Here is a 17063-nt window from a genome sequence, read left to right on the forward strand (position 1 = left end):
TTGGTAGGAGGATTTAGCCTTGATCCACAAAAGGATACAGTCAACTGGAGAGGACTTTCATGACTTCAAGTGGCAATTAAGATCTCAGCAGCTAAGGTGGAGTGGAGTCCAGGGAATGCTCAGAAGGGAAGGAGTCTGGGCTCTGGTTCCAAAGAAGCTAAGAATCTGTGCTAGGATCAGATCAGACAACCCATAGGTTTGAAATGGTAAAAAATACACACTGATCCTGAAGATGAGAAGCCCCTGTACACTACAGACATCACTGAACCTGAAGATGAGCAGCCCCTGTACACTACAGACATCCAACATAAATCCAAAATAAGGAATGAAGGCCAAACACACCAACTAAAGCAGTAAGCTTGACAGTTTATAGGATTTCTGAAATGCAAGCTTCCAGCAATGTTAGTACTACATTCTACAACAGTCTATATGTAACAGTGCATTTAACTCCCATTTATAAAGTATAACTATAAAGTGACTTGCAAATCACTCATTTTTTCTCCACAGTTACCTGGCCTTTGCACAAAGAGCCTTCACTTCACTTTCTTTGATCAGTTCACAGCGCCGCAGCTGCTCGATCTGTCGGTCAAGATCACTGATGTCCCCCATCCTGCCTGGTCCAGATCAAGAACCCACACCTTAAAACAAACCAAAAAGTTAATGACACAGACTCATTCCCAGTTACAGGATGCCCAACACACCTTATCATAATCCTAGTAAACACGTACTTACTCAAACTTAGAACAGGTGTAGAAACAAAAAATGAATCCAATAGTTATTTACACGTCTACCTCAGACAATACAAAGGCGAAATTGGCAAAAATCCACATTAGTACTATATGGTGTTGGCTGTTTGATCCCTTGATGAAAAAGGAAGTAAAACTGTCAAACAGGTTTTACCAAACATTATACGGATTAATTTCCCCAGTGGTCCCAGGCTAGCTCCGAACACAGCAGTAGGCGTGCACAAAGTTATGAGTTTAAGCCTCAATTACATGTCAGGGTGTACAATAAACCCCCCAAACAGATGTGGGGACTGAAGTCACCATCCTTCACCCCTCTACAGGGACCCATAAGCTTTGATGGTGACTCAAGTTTTATCAAAATTAGGCTATGATAAATGGTGAAGTAGGAATGCGCGCGCACAGCCACAATGTTCCAAATGAATGACACCATTAAAATGGTCAAAAAACACATTCTATTGACAGCCTTTGTCAAAGGGACATGGGGCCAGACCAGAGGTAAACTTATGATTTCCCAACTGTCAAAAGGTTGTGTTTAACTAGGGTCAAGGATTAAGCTTGGAGCCTCTTCTCTAGCTCTACACTGCAGGGATCCTTTGGACACAAACCTGTCTCTCCAGCATGTTCAGTTAAAGTCACAAAGCTAATATCCCTTTATCTGGTGTTGTTTTTTTTTGCACATGTGCAACAGAAAAATCAGGGCTAAGTCTGAGGAAGCCTTGTAAGCCAGACAAAGATACACTCTCAGCAGCCTGCAGGAAACTGCTCGCCTAAAGGCTCAGTCTATGTATTCAGTATAGGACAGTATTCATGCCCCGAATTCTCCCTGGTGAGAAACCTTTAGGGATGCTCCAACTATTGCAAGTATCTGGTTAGATACATGCCAAAGGGGGCATCGCATTCAATGCTTGATCTGATATGGGTCAGGTAGAGTGGTACAATAACTTTCTCGGACCTAGATGTCATCCCTTTACCTACAAGTTGGTCGAAATAAAAGGATTCTCAATATTTCGCTACATGTGGGTCAAAGGCCAAATTTGCTGTATAAATATGTTCCAAGATCCCGTACTACTGGCTCAACTCTTAGGGGCGTTTTTCTGACTGGGTAAAATTCAGGTTGACAGTTTTCCAAAAAGCATTACAATGCATTTTTGGCATGAAGTTTTAGGCCATGCTTTGGCAGTAGTTTGCCCATGTTGAACCCATTCGCAACAGGTTGGCGTCTCTGGGGCAGGGGTCCCTAATAGCTCTTAAATTTACTGTCACCGTCAAAATTGGTGGGCCAGAGACCTTGAACGTTAGCTCTGATTTTATTTTCAAGTAGTAAATTCAAAACAGGAGCAGGCTCAGCATGGAGCCTTGGGGTTACTTCGCTGGTGACCAGTCTCTTGGTGACCCCCAGTGATCCCAACTTCTAGGGTCCTGTCAGTGAATCAGACTGAAATCCAGAGAGTTATGGAAGGGTTTTTACTCGTAGCTCAGACAGTCTGAGGGGGGTATTGCATTAAATGCCTTAGTTATAACAAGCTACAGTATGCACTGCATTACCCTCTCCCATTGCCTTGGTGACCCTATCAAAATTAGTTCTCTACAAGGTTAGATAGGCATGACCTTCCATTAAAGGGAAATTATGATGGGTCCAGTGTCTGTCAGTTACCAATGTCCCTGTTTAGCATTCCCATTGCTTTGCATATTAGGCTTCTTACAGCGAAGAGTCTCTCAGTTCCCGTAGTCAGTTGATGGTCTGCCCTTGCGAAAGGGAATGACTGCTGCAGTCCCCCATTCAACTGGAATGTAGCCTGTTCCAATGCTGTAATTGAAGAGTGCCTCAAATAGGCAAATACTCTGGTTGGGTTGTGCACCATCTGGTCTAGGGTGTGTGTGTTAATGAAGTTCAGGAAACACTGTCCAAGTTTGAGGTAGTACAAGTTTCCTAGCCAGAGGGGTAGTTAAAAGTCACCAATGGAATATGGTGCTTCTTTGGATGGTGAGCACATATTGTAGGTTTTAAGAGTCATGAGACTCTAGGAGTACAGCTGTTGACCTGTAGCTAGACACGATATGTTGTGGGACCTTGGATGAGCTCCATTTTGATCAACCAATCTGGAAGTACAGTTGTCAAGGTAGACAGAGACCACCACCACTGGACCTCAATTTGTGCCTTTGTTGATCTAAATGTATAGAAGGCACTGCAGCCTTGCACTTCTAGAATATGACAGCTTTAAAACCAAGCCTCTACACAGATGTCTACATTCTCCAGAGTGAGGAAAGTCTGAAGGGCACGGAGTTTTAGCCAATATCGGAAAGTCTGGGGGGACAGGTACAACCCATCCACGGCAAAGCAGTGTGGTCTTTTTGACCATGTTCTTCCAAGCGGACAGATATTGGACATTCGGTACTCCACTCCATTAGGCAAAGTATATCATCATAGGCTTTGCACCTGGACCACCAAAGTGTATGGTTACTTGAGAAATTTGGTGTTGATTTTAGTGTGTGTGCCAGACTGCCAAGGAGCAATGTTGCCATTAAGTGACTATGCAGGTTTTGAGATTTCAAAAGGTTTCTTTTAAGCACCTCAGCATAGGACAATCTGCATGTGTGGTGAACATTACATATGTAATCTGGGTACTCCTCTCAACCTCATTTGTGAAAATATTTTTTACCCACAAGAAAGTTCTGCATTTACACCTCTGCAAACCAGGTTTAAAATTTTACTTAATGATTGACTGGTTGTCTGAGAGCACGAGACAATTGCTAAATTACTCAAAAATCAACCAAGCTGGCTATAGACATTTTCAAACTGTGGATCCACGTTGTCCATTCATTTAATAGGGCTGGCTATTTAGGAGCAAGGACTGGGTTTTAACAGGAGTCTCCTAGGGTAGTTTCTGGGATTAACAGTAAATTTTTAATATAGTGCTAGGCTATGGCAGTGCTATTCAATACACAAAGTAGTTTCTGGGATTAAGGGAAGAATGTGCTATTCAATGCACAAGACAGCGGTTCTAAACTCATTTCTGCACAGTGCCACATTTAACAGGTTTCGATCCAATCCTAACTAAAGGCAAATATTAGTGCCTAGGTTTTTACTGTACAGGGCACTGCTGCCAGTGGGAAGTTCTGCAAAAGCCTGTTTGATAAAGAAAAGCTTAAGGGGAAGAAAAAAAAAAGACTCAAGATGCCCACTAGCCAACAAGTAGCTGTACTTGGAGTTTCATGCAATGCTTTGCAACACAGGAAGACAAGTTAAGCACTTTCTGCCACTAGATGTCGGACCCTGGAATTTCAAACACTGAGGTAGAAATGGTTTATCCTCCATAAAGAGGTTATTTTGAAAATAGTCCAACAGCTGCCAGTTAAAAACATGTATACTTTTAAGACTACAAAAACACTTTAGGACATCAGACTGATACAAAGGATATGCCTCAATTTTCTATAACAACTTGGGCTGCCCACTTGCTCTTTGACATGGCAAGGCTTTCAAGCATAAGCAAACAAATCATGTTAAACTTATTTCCTTGTAAAACCCAACTGAAATGTTCCAAGTTGCATCAGACTCTTACATTACAGAGCTCACAACAAAATATAAGCCTACTGGCCCAATACAAAGTCCATTACCACTTGGCAAATGTGCTGATGTAACACTGCATTTGCTCTGTTAAATTACTGCCATTATAAACACACTCTTTAAACCGCATTTCCTTGTGTACTAGTTTGCCTTCCTTTTCACCTGGTGATGTACCATTCTGGGCAATGAAGTATCCCTCTCCCTCAGTTTTAGGCTCATGAAAGGAAATTGAATGGACAATTTGGTTAAAAATAAACTAAACCACCACGAGACAAAGCAGCATTGGCTCTTAAAAAAAATTTAATTTTAAAAAGTCAGCCAGGAAGTGTTACGCTTCTCTAACAAAATTAAGATTCCAAAGGAGGGACCTCCTGTTTATTTGGAGGCCTCTTACGCAAAGCCTTTCAAGTACCATTTAGAAAGGAGACCGTTGAAAGAGGATTCTTGGGCAGGTATGCTGAAATGGCCAATAAAATGAACTTTGATAGTATCCTATGGACTTTTTATTCCCATAACTCCCACATATTGTAAAACCCTATACTATGGACTTCTCCCACATATTGTAAAACCAGAGAACAAGTGGCTGGTTATGTTTCGGCACCAACTAGAAAACCTTTTCCATTGGCTGAAATATGATTTTCTTGTAGCAGGCTTTCTTGCTTCAGTTAGTACCTGCTGCAAGTACTTAGAAAAACAGGTGGCTAAAAAGCATCAAGACCCTATCTCTGTGAAGCTATATCCCAAACCAACATGACTAGCCTGAAAACAGTATGACCTGGTTCCCCCTCGTTTGCTACTGACCAACCATTTTAAGTTTCAGGGAACAAAGATGGTTTGGAGAGCACAGTGTTTTGATCATAGCAAGCATCTCCTTGATATTTTATGTGCCTGTCCATTTTAGAATCCCAGACTCATCTCAGGGATTAACAAGACCAAAGAACTTAACAGAATTCAATTGACACTGAATGTGAAGTAATTATGCACTGTGGAAAACAAGCTTGGCAGTGTTTTTTGCGTACAGTGCACAATATGAAAGAGTGGAACTGGGAAGAATGCAGACAAGACTCTGCAAGACTGAGTTATCCCAAAGGAATGCAGTAGTCTTTGCAAAGACTGACAGGATTCATTAATATACACTGAACTTCAGCACAAGCTTTGCACTGTTTATATTTAATCACATAGTGTTACTAAACACTTTAAATATAAAGATGCAATGGTTCAAAGCAGCTAGCTGTGCTTCATGGTCTGTAAACAAGCAGTGCCACAGCTATGCAAAAGGACACTTATGTGCAGTTAAACCAAGTAAGCAGATAGCAGTACATTACAAGCCATACACACACTGCACTCAAAAAGCACAAAAGGAGAATGCACAGATCATTACATCACAGATAAAGCAATGTTTGCATTAGCCATACTGCACATCAGCATGCCTACTGACAACATAGCACAAAGCATGCCAGAAAGCCAAGCAGCCATAAAAACCATGTACATCTATACTATTGTACACACACGGACAAAGAAGGGAAAGCAATGGACAAGTAGGAAAAAGGGAAAGATACCAAGCTGAGGGTCACACACGCACAATGTGCAAAGGGGAAGGTCTTTTTTTTCCCCCAGGAATAGCGCTCCAGTTTTCCCCATTGAAAAGACAGAAGAGAAAAGGTAAAAATTACATACAACAGTACACACAACAGGGATGGAAGGGCAACTCTAGGATAGACTCAAAACTGTGAAGGGGACAAAGGAACAATGCACAGGGGGTGGGGCTGGATACAAGATGGACGTACATATGGAAAGTGAGGCAGGATGTGTTGAGCATTGTGCAGACTGCTGTCATGGCCCACAAGGACCACCAATTGTGGAGCAAAAACACAAATCACCCACACCTGCAATAAAAGTAGACAAAAATGAGAAGTCAGCCAAAAAGGACCATCTTGACACTGGACTAAATGCAAAACCACACACTCCCACCCTGTTACTGTTTGTGTTCTTAAACAAAACATCACTGCCTCTCATTGCCTGCCCCTTCTATTAATTTGACCATATATCTTGTTTCTTCTCTGCTTTTACTGGTTGGTGTGAGTAAGCTCAAAATCATCATTTTGTGAAATCGCTCCCCTTCAACTATTTAAACTTATTTTACATTTGTTGACCGGGATAGTGTGACTGGATATATGTCCATTTTCAGCAGAGGCCCGGGGAGAAAAGCTCCAAAACATAAAAAAATACATAGTGGTCAAATCAATAGATACAAGAAAAACACATATATAAATATACACACACAGCTGGGAAAGGTGGTCAGGCGAGATGAATAGCGTCAGTCTGGGTTGGTGCAAGGGCATAACCATTGTGATTCTAGGAGGATTCTTAGCTGTACAAGAAGCTGATTGTAAGCTGCTGTACAAGAAGCTGATTTTGTAGTTCCTGTCATCCTAATAGTTTGAAATTCTGACAGTGATGGGTTCTAAATGGGGATCCAGTGGCAAATCTAGCTATGTTACTATAAGATGTTGCCAGTTTGCTGATATTGCTTTTGGAGAGGTTTGTATAGATTGGGGAGGCATAGAAAAGGATGGAGATTAGGTCTATGTTTGCCCAAACACACCTAGTTGAAGCTATGAGAAAGGGTTTGAGTCTATAAAGGAAACCAAGTTTTCTATTAACTGATCTAATAGGTTAATTTGTTTGTCAAAATTCAGATTATCATCAATAGTCACACCTAGCAGTTTGGTATCAAGTCAGGAGCTATTTTAGTCCCATTGTTGGATGTGACTGTAAAGTTAATAGCAGGGGACTTTAAAGTGGGAGAGAACAATAATAATTTGTTTTTTGGGGGTAAAGGAGGAGACCGCATTGATTGAACCAGTTTTCGACCAAGTTAAATACTGTTTGGGTCTTGGTTTGAAGCTCTGCAGGTGATGAGGCACTACATATTAAATGCAGAGTCGTCGGCATATTGTATACAGGTGGCCTGTGGAATGGATGTTTTCAGATCACTAATTGAAAATAGTAAAGAGGAGAAGTCCCAGAATGGAGCCTTGAGGGACACCAACAAAGATAGGGAGTTGAGTGGATAGTGTTTTGTCCCAGAGTACTGCTTGGTGTCTATTTCCCAAGTAGGACTTAAACCTGACAATAGTTGGATTCACCATGTCAAATGCTTTAGAGAGGTCAATGAAGAGGGCTGAGGACAGCAAGTTGTTGTTACAGTTTTTATTAATGCAGTCTGAAAAGGATAGGAGTGCTGTTGTAGTACTATGGAATGGCCTAAAGCAATGCTGGCAGTCCACTAGTAGATGCGAGACTTTCCATAGATAGGGGATGGAGCATTCTGTTATGGTTCTGTTAATTAATATAGAAATTGGGTAGGCAAGTACTCCAGCTGCATTTGCAGGTATTCAGCTGGTAGGAGGTCAGCTGATGGAGTGCAGGATTTAAGTTTGAAAAGTAGGCTGCCTATAAGAGATGTTGTGACAGGTTGGAGGTGAAATGTGTGGGGAAAGTTGGTTAGCAGGGGTGACTCAGCAGTGGTAACAGGTGGTATGGGGGTAAGGTATTTGCTAATGATTGGACTGTTCCAGAGAAATATTTGTTAAAAATATCAGCAATTTGGCTGGGAGAGTTTTGAGTCAAATTAGTGGGGGTAGGTGTTTTGGAATGTCCAGGGTGGAGCAATTTATTTATTCCTGACCAGAAGTTTTGGGGGGTTTGATGTTGGGTGTGTTGGAATGTGAGTTAGTATTCTTGATTAAAAAAAAAAAAAAACACTAATTTTTTGTGACAATTCTAAGCTGCCTAAAGTTTAGGTGATCAGTAGAGTTTTTAGTATGTCTCCATTTGGTTCAGGTTTTATTTCTCAGTCTCATTTTTTGCCCTGTCTCATTTGTGTGCCAAGGAGCAGTGTGAGAGGGAGCATGGTGTTCCAGAATTTGTAAGAATTTATTGTTAAAGTACGAGACTGCTTCATCTCATCAAGAGGTAGGGATTTTAGGGGTGACCAACTGCAAGCTTTAAGCTCAGCTTGAAAGTTAATTAGGTTTAGATTTTTCTTATTACATGTAGTTCTACAGTTAATTGGTTGGGGATTGAGGTTTTTTGGTCTGGATATGAAGATCAGAGAGTGGTCACTAGTATAACAAGGGAGTAAGCCTGTTTTGTATAATTGGGGATTACTGTTCACTAGTATATAATAAGGGAGTAAGCCTGTTTTGTATAATTGGGGATTACTGTTCACTAGTATCCAATGTAAGGTGGTTTATTTGTTGCTATGTTTATGGGTTCTGGTAGGAGAGGCGAATGATGAAATCCATAAAGATTGATGTGTACGTATATTCAGGTGAGCTATGAGAAGTGTGTTTGTGGTTTTAGTGGGGCTAAGTGAGGTGGAGGGATGGGTAGATTGGGAATTACATGTGGATGTGCTAGGGCCTGGGTTTGGATGAATGCCAGCATGTAGTAGTAGGTGCTGTTGTGGATTCTGTGAGAGTTTCCCCAAGTTTACACAATAGGGTCAGTTTTTCTGGTTTGGAAGAGTTTAATATGGGTTAGTCTATGGAAATGTGGTAGAAGGTAGGATGAAGAGGATGTTTTATTACTATGGGTTTGAGAGGCTGGAGAAGAGAAAGGGGGTATTTGTTTTAAGGGGCTGTTAAGTTTTGTAAGGCTTAGGTGTTCATAGCAGGAGAGGCTGTGGGATAGTAGGAATGTGGTAAGGAGTGTGGACATTAAGAGTACGTTAAGATGTCTATATAAGCTACAGATAGCCACAGTAGGACGGGATAGGATAGATAGGAGGTGTAGGATGAGTAAAATAAAGTGATTAGTAATTCTGGAAGGGCAAGATTAGGGTATGTCTATGTAAAGAGAAGGATTAGGTAATTAAGTCAATTGGGAGTAATGTGATAAGTGTGTAATGAGATTGAGTGAGCTGTCAGGGTAGAGGTGTGGCTAAGGAAATATAAGGTTAGGTGTTGTAGGGGTAGGGGAGCGAAGTGAGCCCGCAGTGCGAACGGAGCAGGCAGGAGCAATAAAGGTAGGTACAGCAGAAAAAAGGATCAGCTGCCTTTACAGATTTGGCTTAATAAAGTAGAAATGAGAGTGAAACAGTGAGAAAATGTGAGTCATCTTATCTAAGATATATGGTTAATTATTGTGGCAAGAGTGAAATTCCCTAACAGATTAGCAAGGGGATAAGAATTATGGTCTAGAGGCTAGGGACTAGATTTAAGATCCTTTGGAATAGAAGGTTAAAAACCGAAAGAGATTGGTAGAATACTGTCACCTAGTGGACAGAGGGGAAATCACAACTAGGAGAGGTAAGTAAGAGGGTTTTTCCAGTGTAAAAAAAATAAGCTTAGGGAAAAATAAATAAATAAATAAACTAGGAGTTTGGTTAGGGTCTGCGGTGGCTGCTGACTTCGCACTGAGTTCACAAAACAATATAGGTATTCAGATAAAATTAGGTAGTAGCAACATACATGTACATTTACTTTTAAGATAGAAGCTTTTTTCGAAGCCTGGCAAGCAGTCAGCTTCAGAGGTGTCTTCAGGTTAAAAGGTGTTTTTTCCTTTTAGTTTTTTAGGCAGGGAGGGAGCACTAGGAACACTGTGTTGTAAGAGAGGAGGAAAGAACACCAAGTTAGAAAGCTTTAGTTACGAATACTGAGAGGAAGAGGGGGGAAGTTAGGGTAAAAGACCATATAAGTAGTGGAAATAGAAGCGTACAGTAAACGTACAAAAGTGGTAGATAAGTAGAAAGAGGGAGGAAATGAGAAGTTAGAGAGGGGGAAATAGTGGGTAGAAGACCAAGGTAGTAAAAGAGAGCAGTAGTTGGAGGTTCAAGTGAAACAAAAGTACAGGTTGCCAGTGAAATCTCAAAAGTAGTATGACCATCCTACTGTATTCCATAGTACCAGAAGACAAAAAAAGTGCCAAACCCCTTCAATCTATCTTGCTCTTAAAAATAGAGTGGCTCTCCACTAAAACTGAACCTTTATACAAGTTACCCAATTTCATATCCAACTGCATAGTGCACACTGCAGTGTTTACAATTTTTTTCATCTTTCCTTCAAGCATCTATTGCAAGACCACCAATTATCGGAAAGCCCACATTCTGCCTCTCAGTCGTCATCTTGGGATTGGTACTTCTGTTTTCTCCTGGTGAGAAGAGTACAGGGACATTACTTCCTGGAGACTGCTGATCACCAGAAAGCCTAATAACTGCTTTATAGAGGACATCTGTGCTTATATTCTGATCCTGGTGAGAAGTAGGAGCAGAGTGCATAGATTCCTAAATCTGTTTGGAGAGCGAGAGTCTCTACTCAACATACCTTATTGGTCTGGTTACTACTATTCAAGGCATCTACCAGAAAAAGTCTACAAGCCTACAGACCCTATCATCTGGGACAAGACTGTAGATCACCAAACAGGCTGTGGCCTGCTTCTCTTCTTGGGATTGGTACTAACATTTTGCTTCTGGTGAGAGAAGCAAAAGAGTATTGTATCCCAACAGAGTGAAGCTGTGGCGAGATCAGCATTAGTAGTAAACAGGCAGTAGCCATGCAAGCGACTCCCCTCTTTTCCATCATTCTTGACAAGCCAATTCTTTGTTTTCAGTTAAGTACTGCTAGATTTCTTTCTAACTTCAGAATATTTGCCTAAATACTTCATCCTTAAATTTTCAGGGTCTACGTACTAGTTTCTCCTCAAACACCTTGAGTGATATTTTCCTGTAAAAACACCAATTTAAATTTCTCCAATATGTAGTTGCACACAGGACAAATAGTTTGCAACAGTTGCAAATCAGACACTCATGACAGTGACAGACTGTTGGGAGTGAGAACAGAGAAAAAAAAAAAAAGTCTGTTGCCATGGATATGAACTTTCCTACTGCCTCCGTTAGCTTGGTGTATATGGGCATCCTGAGGCAATGTAAAAATTGCCTCATTTACTGAGGACCAGTTAATTCGCAAACAAACTGATAAAGTGAGAGATGTATTTACACAGCACTGGAGGCAAAGCTCTCACAAAAACTACTCCTAATGTCAACAAGGTTGTCAGCTGCACCAATCATGTACAATTCAAAGCAGACATACAAAACCATATATACTGAGGCACTTGCATGTAACCTTCCTAAGCCACATGACCTCCTAGACAAAGTACACAAGAAATACAGTCAGCAGCCCCAAACGCTCTCTTTCAAAACACCCACATCACAGAGCTACATCTCATGGAGCCTCTACCTCTAAGCCCATAAGTCACCATACAATCCAACATTCTAGTCATTGCAGACTCCATTGTGAGACACGCTGATGTCCTGCTCACCAGGCTGAGTAAAGAGAAAGTTACAGTCAGTTGGCTATCATGGGCTATTACCCACCACACTATGCAATTACAAATATGACTCAGTCAATGGGAGTAAATGACCCGAGATGTACATCCCTAGATTACAGTGCAATGAAAAAGTATTTTCCCACTTCCTGATTTCTTACTTCTTTGCATGTTTGTCACACTTAAAATGTTTCAGATCAAATTTAAATATTAGACAAAGATAACCCAAATAAACACAAAACACTGTTTAAGTGATGACTATTTATTAAGGAAAAAACTATCCAAACCTACATGGCCCTATATGAAAAAAGTAACCCCCCCCCCCTTGTTAAATCATGAAGTAACTGTGGTTAATCACATATTTGGAAAACTGAGTTCAATTTCACTATCCACATCCAGGTCAGATTACTGCCAGACCTGCCGAATCAAGAGATCACGTAAACAGAACCCATAAGTGAAAATGAAGTAGGCCAAAAGATCCCAAAAAGGAAGACGCCACACAGCAATCTAAATTCCACAACAGATGAGAAAAAGTAATTCACATCTATCAGTCTGGAAAAGGTTACAAAGCCATTTCTAAAGCTTTGGGACTCCAGCGAGCCACGGTGAGAACCATCATCCACAAACTGAGAAAACATGGAACAGTGGTGAACCTTCACAGGAGTGGTTGGGCTCAAATTACCAAGAGCACAGAGACGACTCATTGAAGATGTCACAAAAGAACCCAGAACATCTAGAGAACTGCAGGCCTCACTTGCCTCAGTTAAGGTCAGTGTTCATGACTCAACCATAAGACAGACACTGTGCAAAAATGTCATGCATGGCAGAATTCCAAAGCAAAAACCACTGCTGACCAAAAAGAACATAAAGGTTAGTCTCACTTTTGCCAAAAAAATCTTGATGATGCCCAAGACTTTTGGACTGACTAAACAAAAGTTGAACTGTTTGGAAGGGGGGCATCCCGTTACATCTGGTATAACACAGCATTTCAGAAAAAGATCATCACGGCAACAGTCAAACATGGCAGTGCGATCACCCAGAAGCAGCAAAGTGGCCTCAGACCACTTGCCGTGATTGATGGAACCATGAATTCTGCCTTCTACCAAAAAATCCTGAAGGAAAATATCCGGACATCAGTGCACACTTGGGTTCTGCAGCAGACAATGATCCAAAACACACCAGCAAGTCCACCTCTGAATGGCTTAAAAATTTTTTTTGAAGGTTTTGGAGTGGCCTAGTCAAAGTCCGGACTTGAATCCAATTGAGATGCTGTGGCATGACCTTAAAGAGGCAGTTCATGCTCAGAAACTCCCCAATATGGCCGAATTACAATTCTGCAAATAAGAGGTTGCAAAAATTCCTCATCAGCGATGTGAAAGACTCATGCCAGTTAGCAGCAACAAGAGTGGCACAACCAATTATTAGGTTTAGGGAGCGATTACTTTTTTCACATAAGGAAAAAAAATATCCAAGCCTACATGGCCCTAATAAATAAAATCATCACTTAAACTGCATTTTGTGTTTACTTGGGGTTATCATTCTAAAATTTATAAGTGTAACAAGCATGCAAAAGAAAGAGAGATATCAGGAAAGGGGCAAATACTTTATCATTGCACTGTATATGAAGAGACATCATAGAGCTTTCAGAATGTGTCTCAGGCTGGTATCCTAGCATGGAACACCATTTTACCTTCCCCAAGGATGATATTACGAACAAAAGATGGACTTCAATAATTGGCTTAGTCAGCATGGAAGGAGAGGATCAGACCACACTGCTTTGCCAGGGATGGTCTGCAACTCTCCCCTCTAGGCTATCGAATTTAGCTAAAACATTGTCTTGCCACATAGTGCCTTCTTTAGGCAATACCAAACTGAAAGTACTTCTGACATGGATCTAAAGGCATTACTGCTCAATACTAGGAGCCTAAACAAACAACTCTACTCCCTGGAAGCTCTCTTTACCCTAGAGAATGCTGATGTTTGTGCAGTCTCAAGAGACGTGGTTTAAAGCCACAGGCATCACACCAACAGTGCAAGGTTATAATGCCTTCCACACATTTAGACCAGCTACTTTGCAGAAAGGGATCATAGGCGGAGGGGTCTCTACATCAAAAATAAACACATGGTCAAACAGGACAAGGCACTTGAGGTGCTCCATGTGCAAGTCACCATAGGGAAAATCCAATACAACTTCCTTGCAAGCTACAGGTCCTCCTCTATGACCCAGGAAACCCATACCATATTCATTGGTAACCAATTACCCCACTATTAAGTGGGAATCCTATACGACAAAACATACATGCACAGAGATTCCAGGACTTCATAAACACAAACTCCTTGGGTCAGATAGTTAATACACCAACCAAGGGTGCAACCACACTGGATCTGGTCCTCACTTATATGGGACAGTGCTGCACGAAGGTCAGACCACAAAATCCAAGTGCAATCTATAACCTGGACAATTAGATTGAAAACCAGAAATTCATCCCTGGTTTGGCACCTATATCTCTGATGCAAACAGGTATTTTGTTAGCATCAATTACCTAGCCACATCAGGACAGTAACAGTTTGAACTATCCAGTACTTGATGGTACACCTTGCATGGACATGGTTATGAAACCCTTATGTATACACCAGTCACCATTTTGGCAGAGATATATGTGCTTACTATGCTGCATCTTCTGTTGTGTTTTCAGAGGACAGCACTGCTACAGTGACACCTTTAGAGGTCAGGACATGAAAGCAAGGAGATGATGCAAGGCTCGCAAGACAGATGAAGAGTCAAACATCCCATGAAAAAAGTAATGTCCATCTCCACCAACAATGCAGGCTGAAGATGTGGCCACATCCACAAGTGAGACAGTACGGTCCAAGAAAGAACTCAACCTCTCTAGTGGGAAATCAATTAACTGCTGCAACAGAGAGCACTGTGTGTATACCCTAGGTTCACAGGCAAGAACTAGGCTAACAAAATTGCCCACAGGAGTAAAGCCTAACCAATTTCTCCTTCTTATACTCAAATTAACCTATCCCATTTGGAGAGATACTGAACTGTTCCATTCCCCATGATCAATAACTATACATTACACTTAAAATAACCAGGATCATACTAATTTGAGGGTACCCATGAGTGGGACACACAATTTAGGAGCCATCTCTGCCCATTAGTACAGTGTAGCAGTCCTGGGCGTTTTCTATCCACATACCCAAGTTGTGCGTGAATATGGACAGGGATAACCCTAGTCAATGGTGTTCCACAACAGTGGTATCCTTGAGAGATACCTGCCCCCACCCCACAAAGTTAAACTGACACTACAGACAAGGTTTGAATTCCTAGATCAGAGTACTTCTGATACCATGTGTCATTTGACTTACGGATGTGCAGTAAATCCATCAGTATTGGGTTGATGGATGCCCTGTATGCCAAAGTCACCTCCTCAGTCTGTAGGTTACAGATTATACTGACAGGGCTTTAAAGTCAATCCATGTAGGACACATTTAGGCCTTGGTATTATCGCTGAGCATCCTTGCCGTTTTAACAGATACATGCCAAAGGAGGCATTACACTCTAGGTCTGGTCAAGTGAGGTCTGAGTAAAGGTGGACTGACATCCCTATATCTAGATGCAATCCCTTTGTTTTAAGCCCCGCAATACAGAAGAAATTCTTATGACAATAGTAATGGTCAAAATTAGATCATCATCCCAAATTTGGAACTGGATCAGCTCTTAGAGACATACTGTCAATGTAGTAGTTCCTCAGGATAAAGGACTTCCACAAAGAATAGAATAATGTATTTTGACACAATTTCAGTCGATATTGGCAACAGTTACTTGGGACAAACCTTCCTGCAGGATGGCAAAGTCATTTGGGTAGTCAAGCACTGATCTTAACTTGCAATCGTCTGCAAACTTAAGTCAGCCACAGAATTTGGTATTGGCTTTTACTTAAAAAAAAATATACTATGAAATTACATACTGGTTTAGCAAACATGTAAGTGCACCAAATGACAGTATGGTGCAGTTCGCCCCCAATATGCAGGTAGCAAGTCTTGACCAATTGTAAAAACCCCCCACAGTATTATCCATGCACAATCTGCTGCAACCCTGTCAGCATGTTCCTGATGGGTCTATATCACTTAAATCTTTAGTCGACCACTATGTCAAATGTCATTTCTGTGATCACGGAAATCTTTCCAAAGGTAAGGAAGCACTTTGCCAACACCACAACTTTGCCCTTTTCCCCACAGTAGTGTGATCGCAGAGTTGGTATATATAGTTGGGGGACCCATCCCCCCTGCCCACTTGGGTAGTTTTGATTTTGTGCAGTTTATGTTCAGGTGTCCCTTTGGCCAAATGGTTGACTACTCCAAGAAAGATTTTGATAGCTGAAACGATATTTGACAGTTATCAAAGAAAAGGTTAGATTAATTAAAACTTTCAATTAAGTGACAGACTAGCTCCTGACCGTTATGCTACACTCCATTAGTTAGCACCTCCAAGAACACAAGACCAGGAATACAGCACAGATTCGTTTTTAGACCAAACTCAACCCCAGCAGTGTTATCAGACATCACCATAGGATACTGCCAGCATGGCCATGTAGGGCACACTCCTCACATCTGGACATGTATAAACACACTTAACTGACACTAGTCACGGGCAGCCATGACACCCTGTCACCAGTGGCAGGATGCATCATACCACACAGGTCACAGTTCAGACATCGTATACTTGCGTCATAGAAATTACATGCCCTAGTGCAGCAAAGCAGCATAGTGGCCGCAGATTACCATGCGGTGGCACCCCTAACCCCATTACACTACCATCGGAAAGCACATGCACACGGCCCAATTTTAACTGTATCCTGTCGCTTCTCATATCACCATTAAGTTATGAAGCATACAACACGCCATGCCAGAGGCGGAAGAGTTATACTGGAAATTCCACCCAAAAAGTCAAAGCAGCAGAAGCAGGCTTTGAGTAAATACCACATCACACATGCTGTACAAACCTGGTTCCAACCCTAAAGTGTTCAATAACCTCTTGACAATTGCAATAAGTTACCCACTATTGGTACTGTTTACACCACCATCAGACATGGTAGAATCTGAAATCGATAATGACGGACTTGTATACAGAAGTAAAAGAAGCTCATGTACCATGCAATAGCATATACCAAAAACAGCGCCTTAAAGCAACTGGGAATTTGGATAAGGCCTGTAACACTCCACTGGACTGCACACGTAGTGACTATGAATATATACATGAAAACTGACCACTGAATTTATAAAAAAATGGTGAATGAGGCAACCCTGCATGAAGGTTTGGCTGAAATAAAAGAGCTAAATGCCAAAAACTGAACCGTATCTGCTGTGAAGTCATCTACCCAGGGAAATACCACACTGACAACAGGCCATTAAGA

General features: G+C 41.4%; 1 protein-coding gene across 3 annotated transcripts in view; it reads right to left on the reverse strand.

The window, feature by feature from the left end:
• Positions 1 to 17063, reverse strand: part of PPP4C (protein phosphatase 4 catalytic subunit) — a 245268-nt gene that overhangs the window by 223560 nt on the left and 4645 nt on the right. For all 3 annotated transcript variants that reach the window (XM_044086284.1, XM_044086286.1, XM_044086285.1), the window contains exon 2: positions 512 to 638. In XM_044086284.1, coding sequence (XP_043942219.1) covers positions 512 to 609 — 98 coding nt within the window. In that variant the 5' untranslated portion in view covers positions 610 to 638. The remainder of the gene's footprint in view (positions 1 to 511; positions 639 to 17063) is intronic.

Source organism: Protopterus annectens, chromosome 10.part0, assembly GCF_019279795.1.
Source record: "Protopterus annectens isolate FY-2018-M chromosome 10.part0, PAN1.0, whole genome shotgun sequence".
NCBI lineage: Eukaryota > Metazoa > Chordata > Ceratodontiformes > Protopteridae > Protopterus > Protopterus annectens.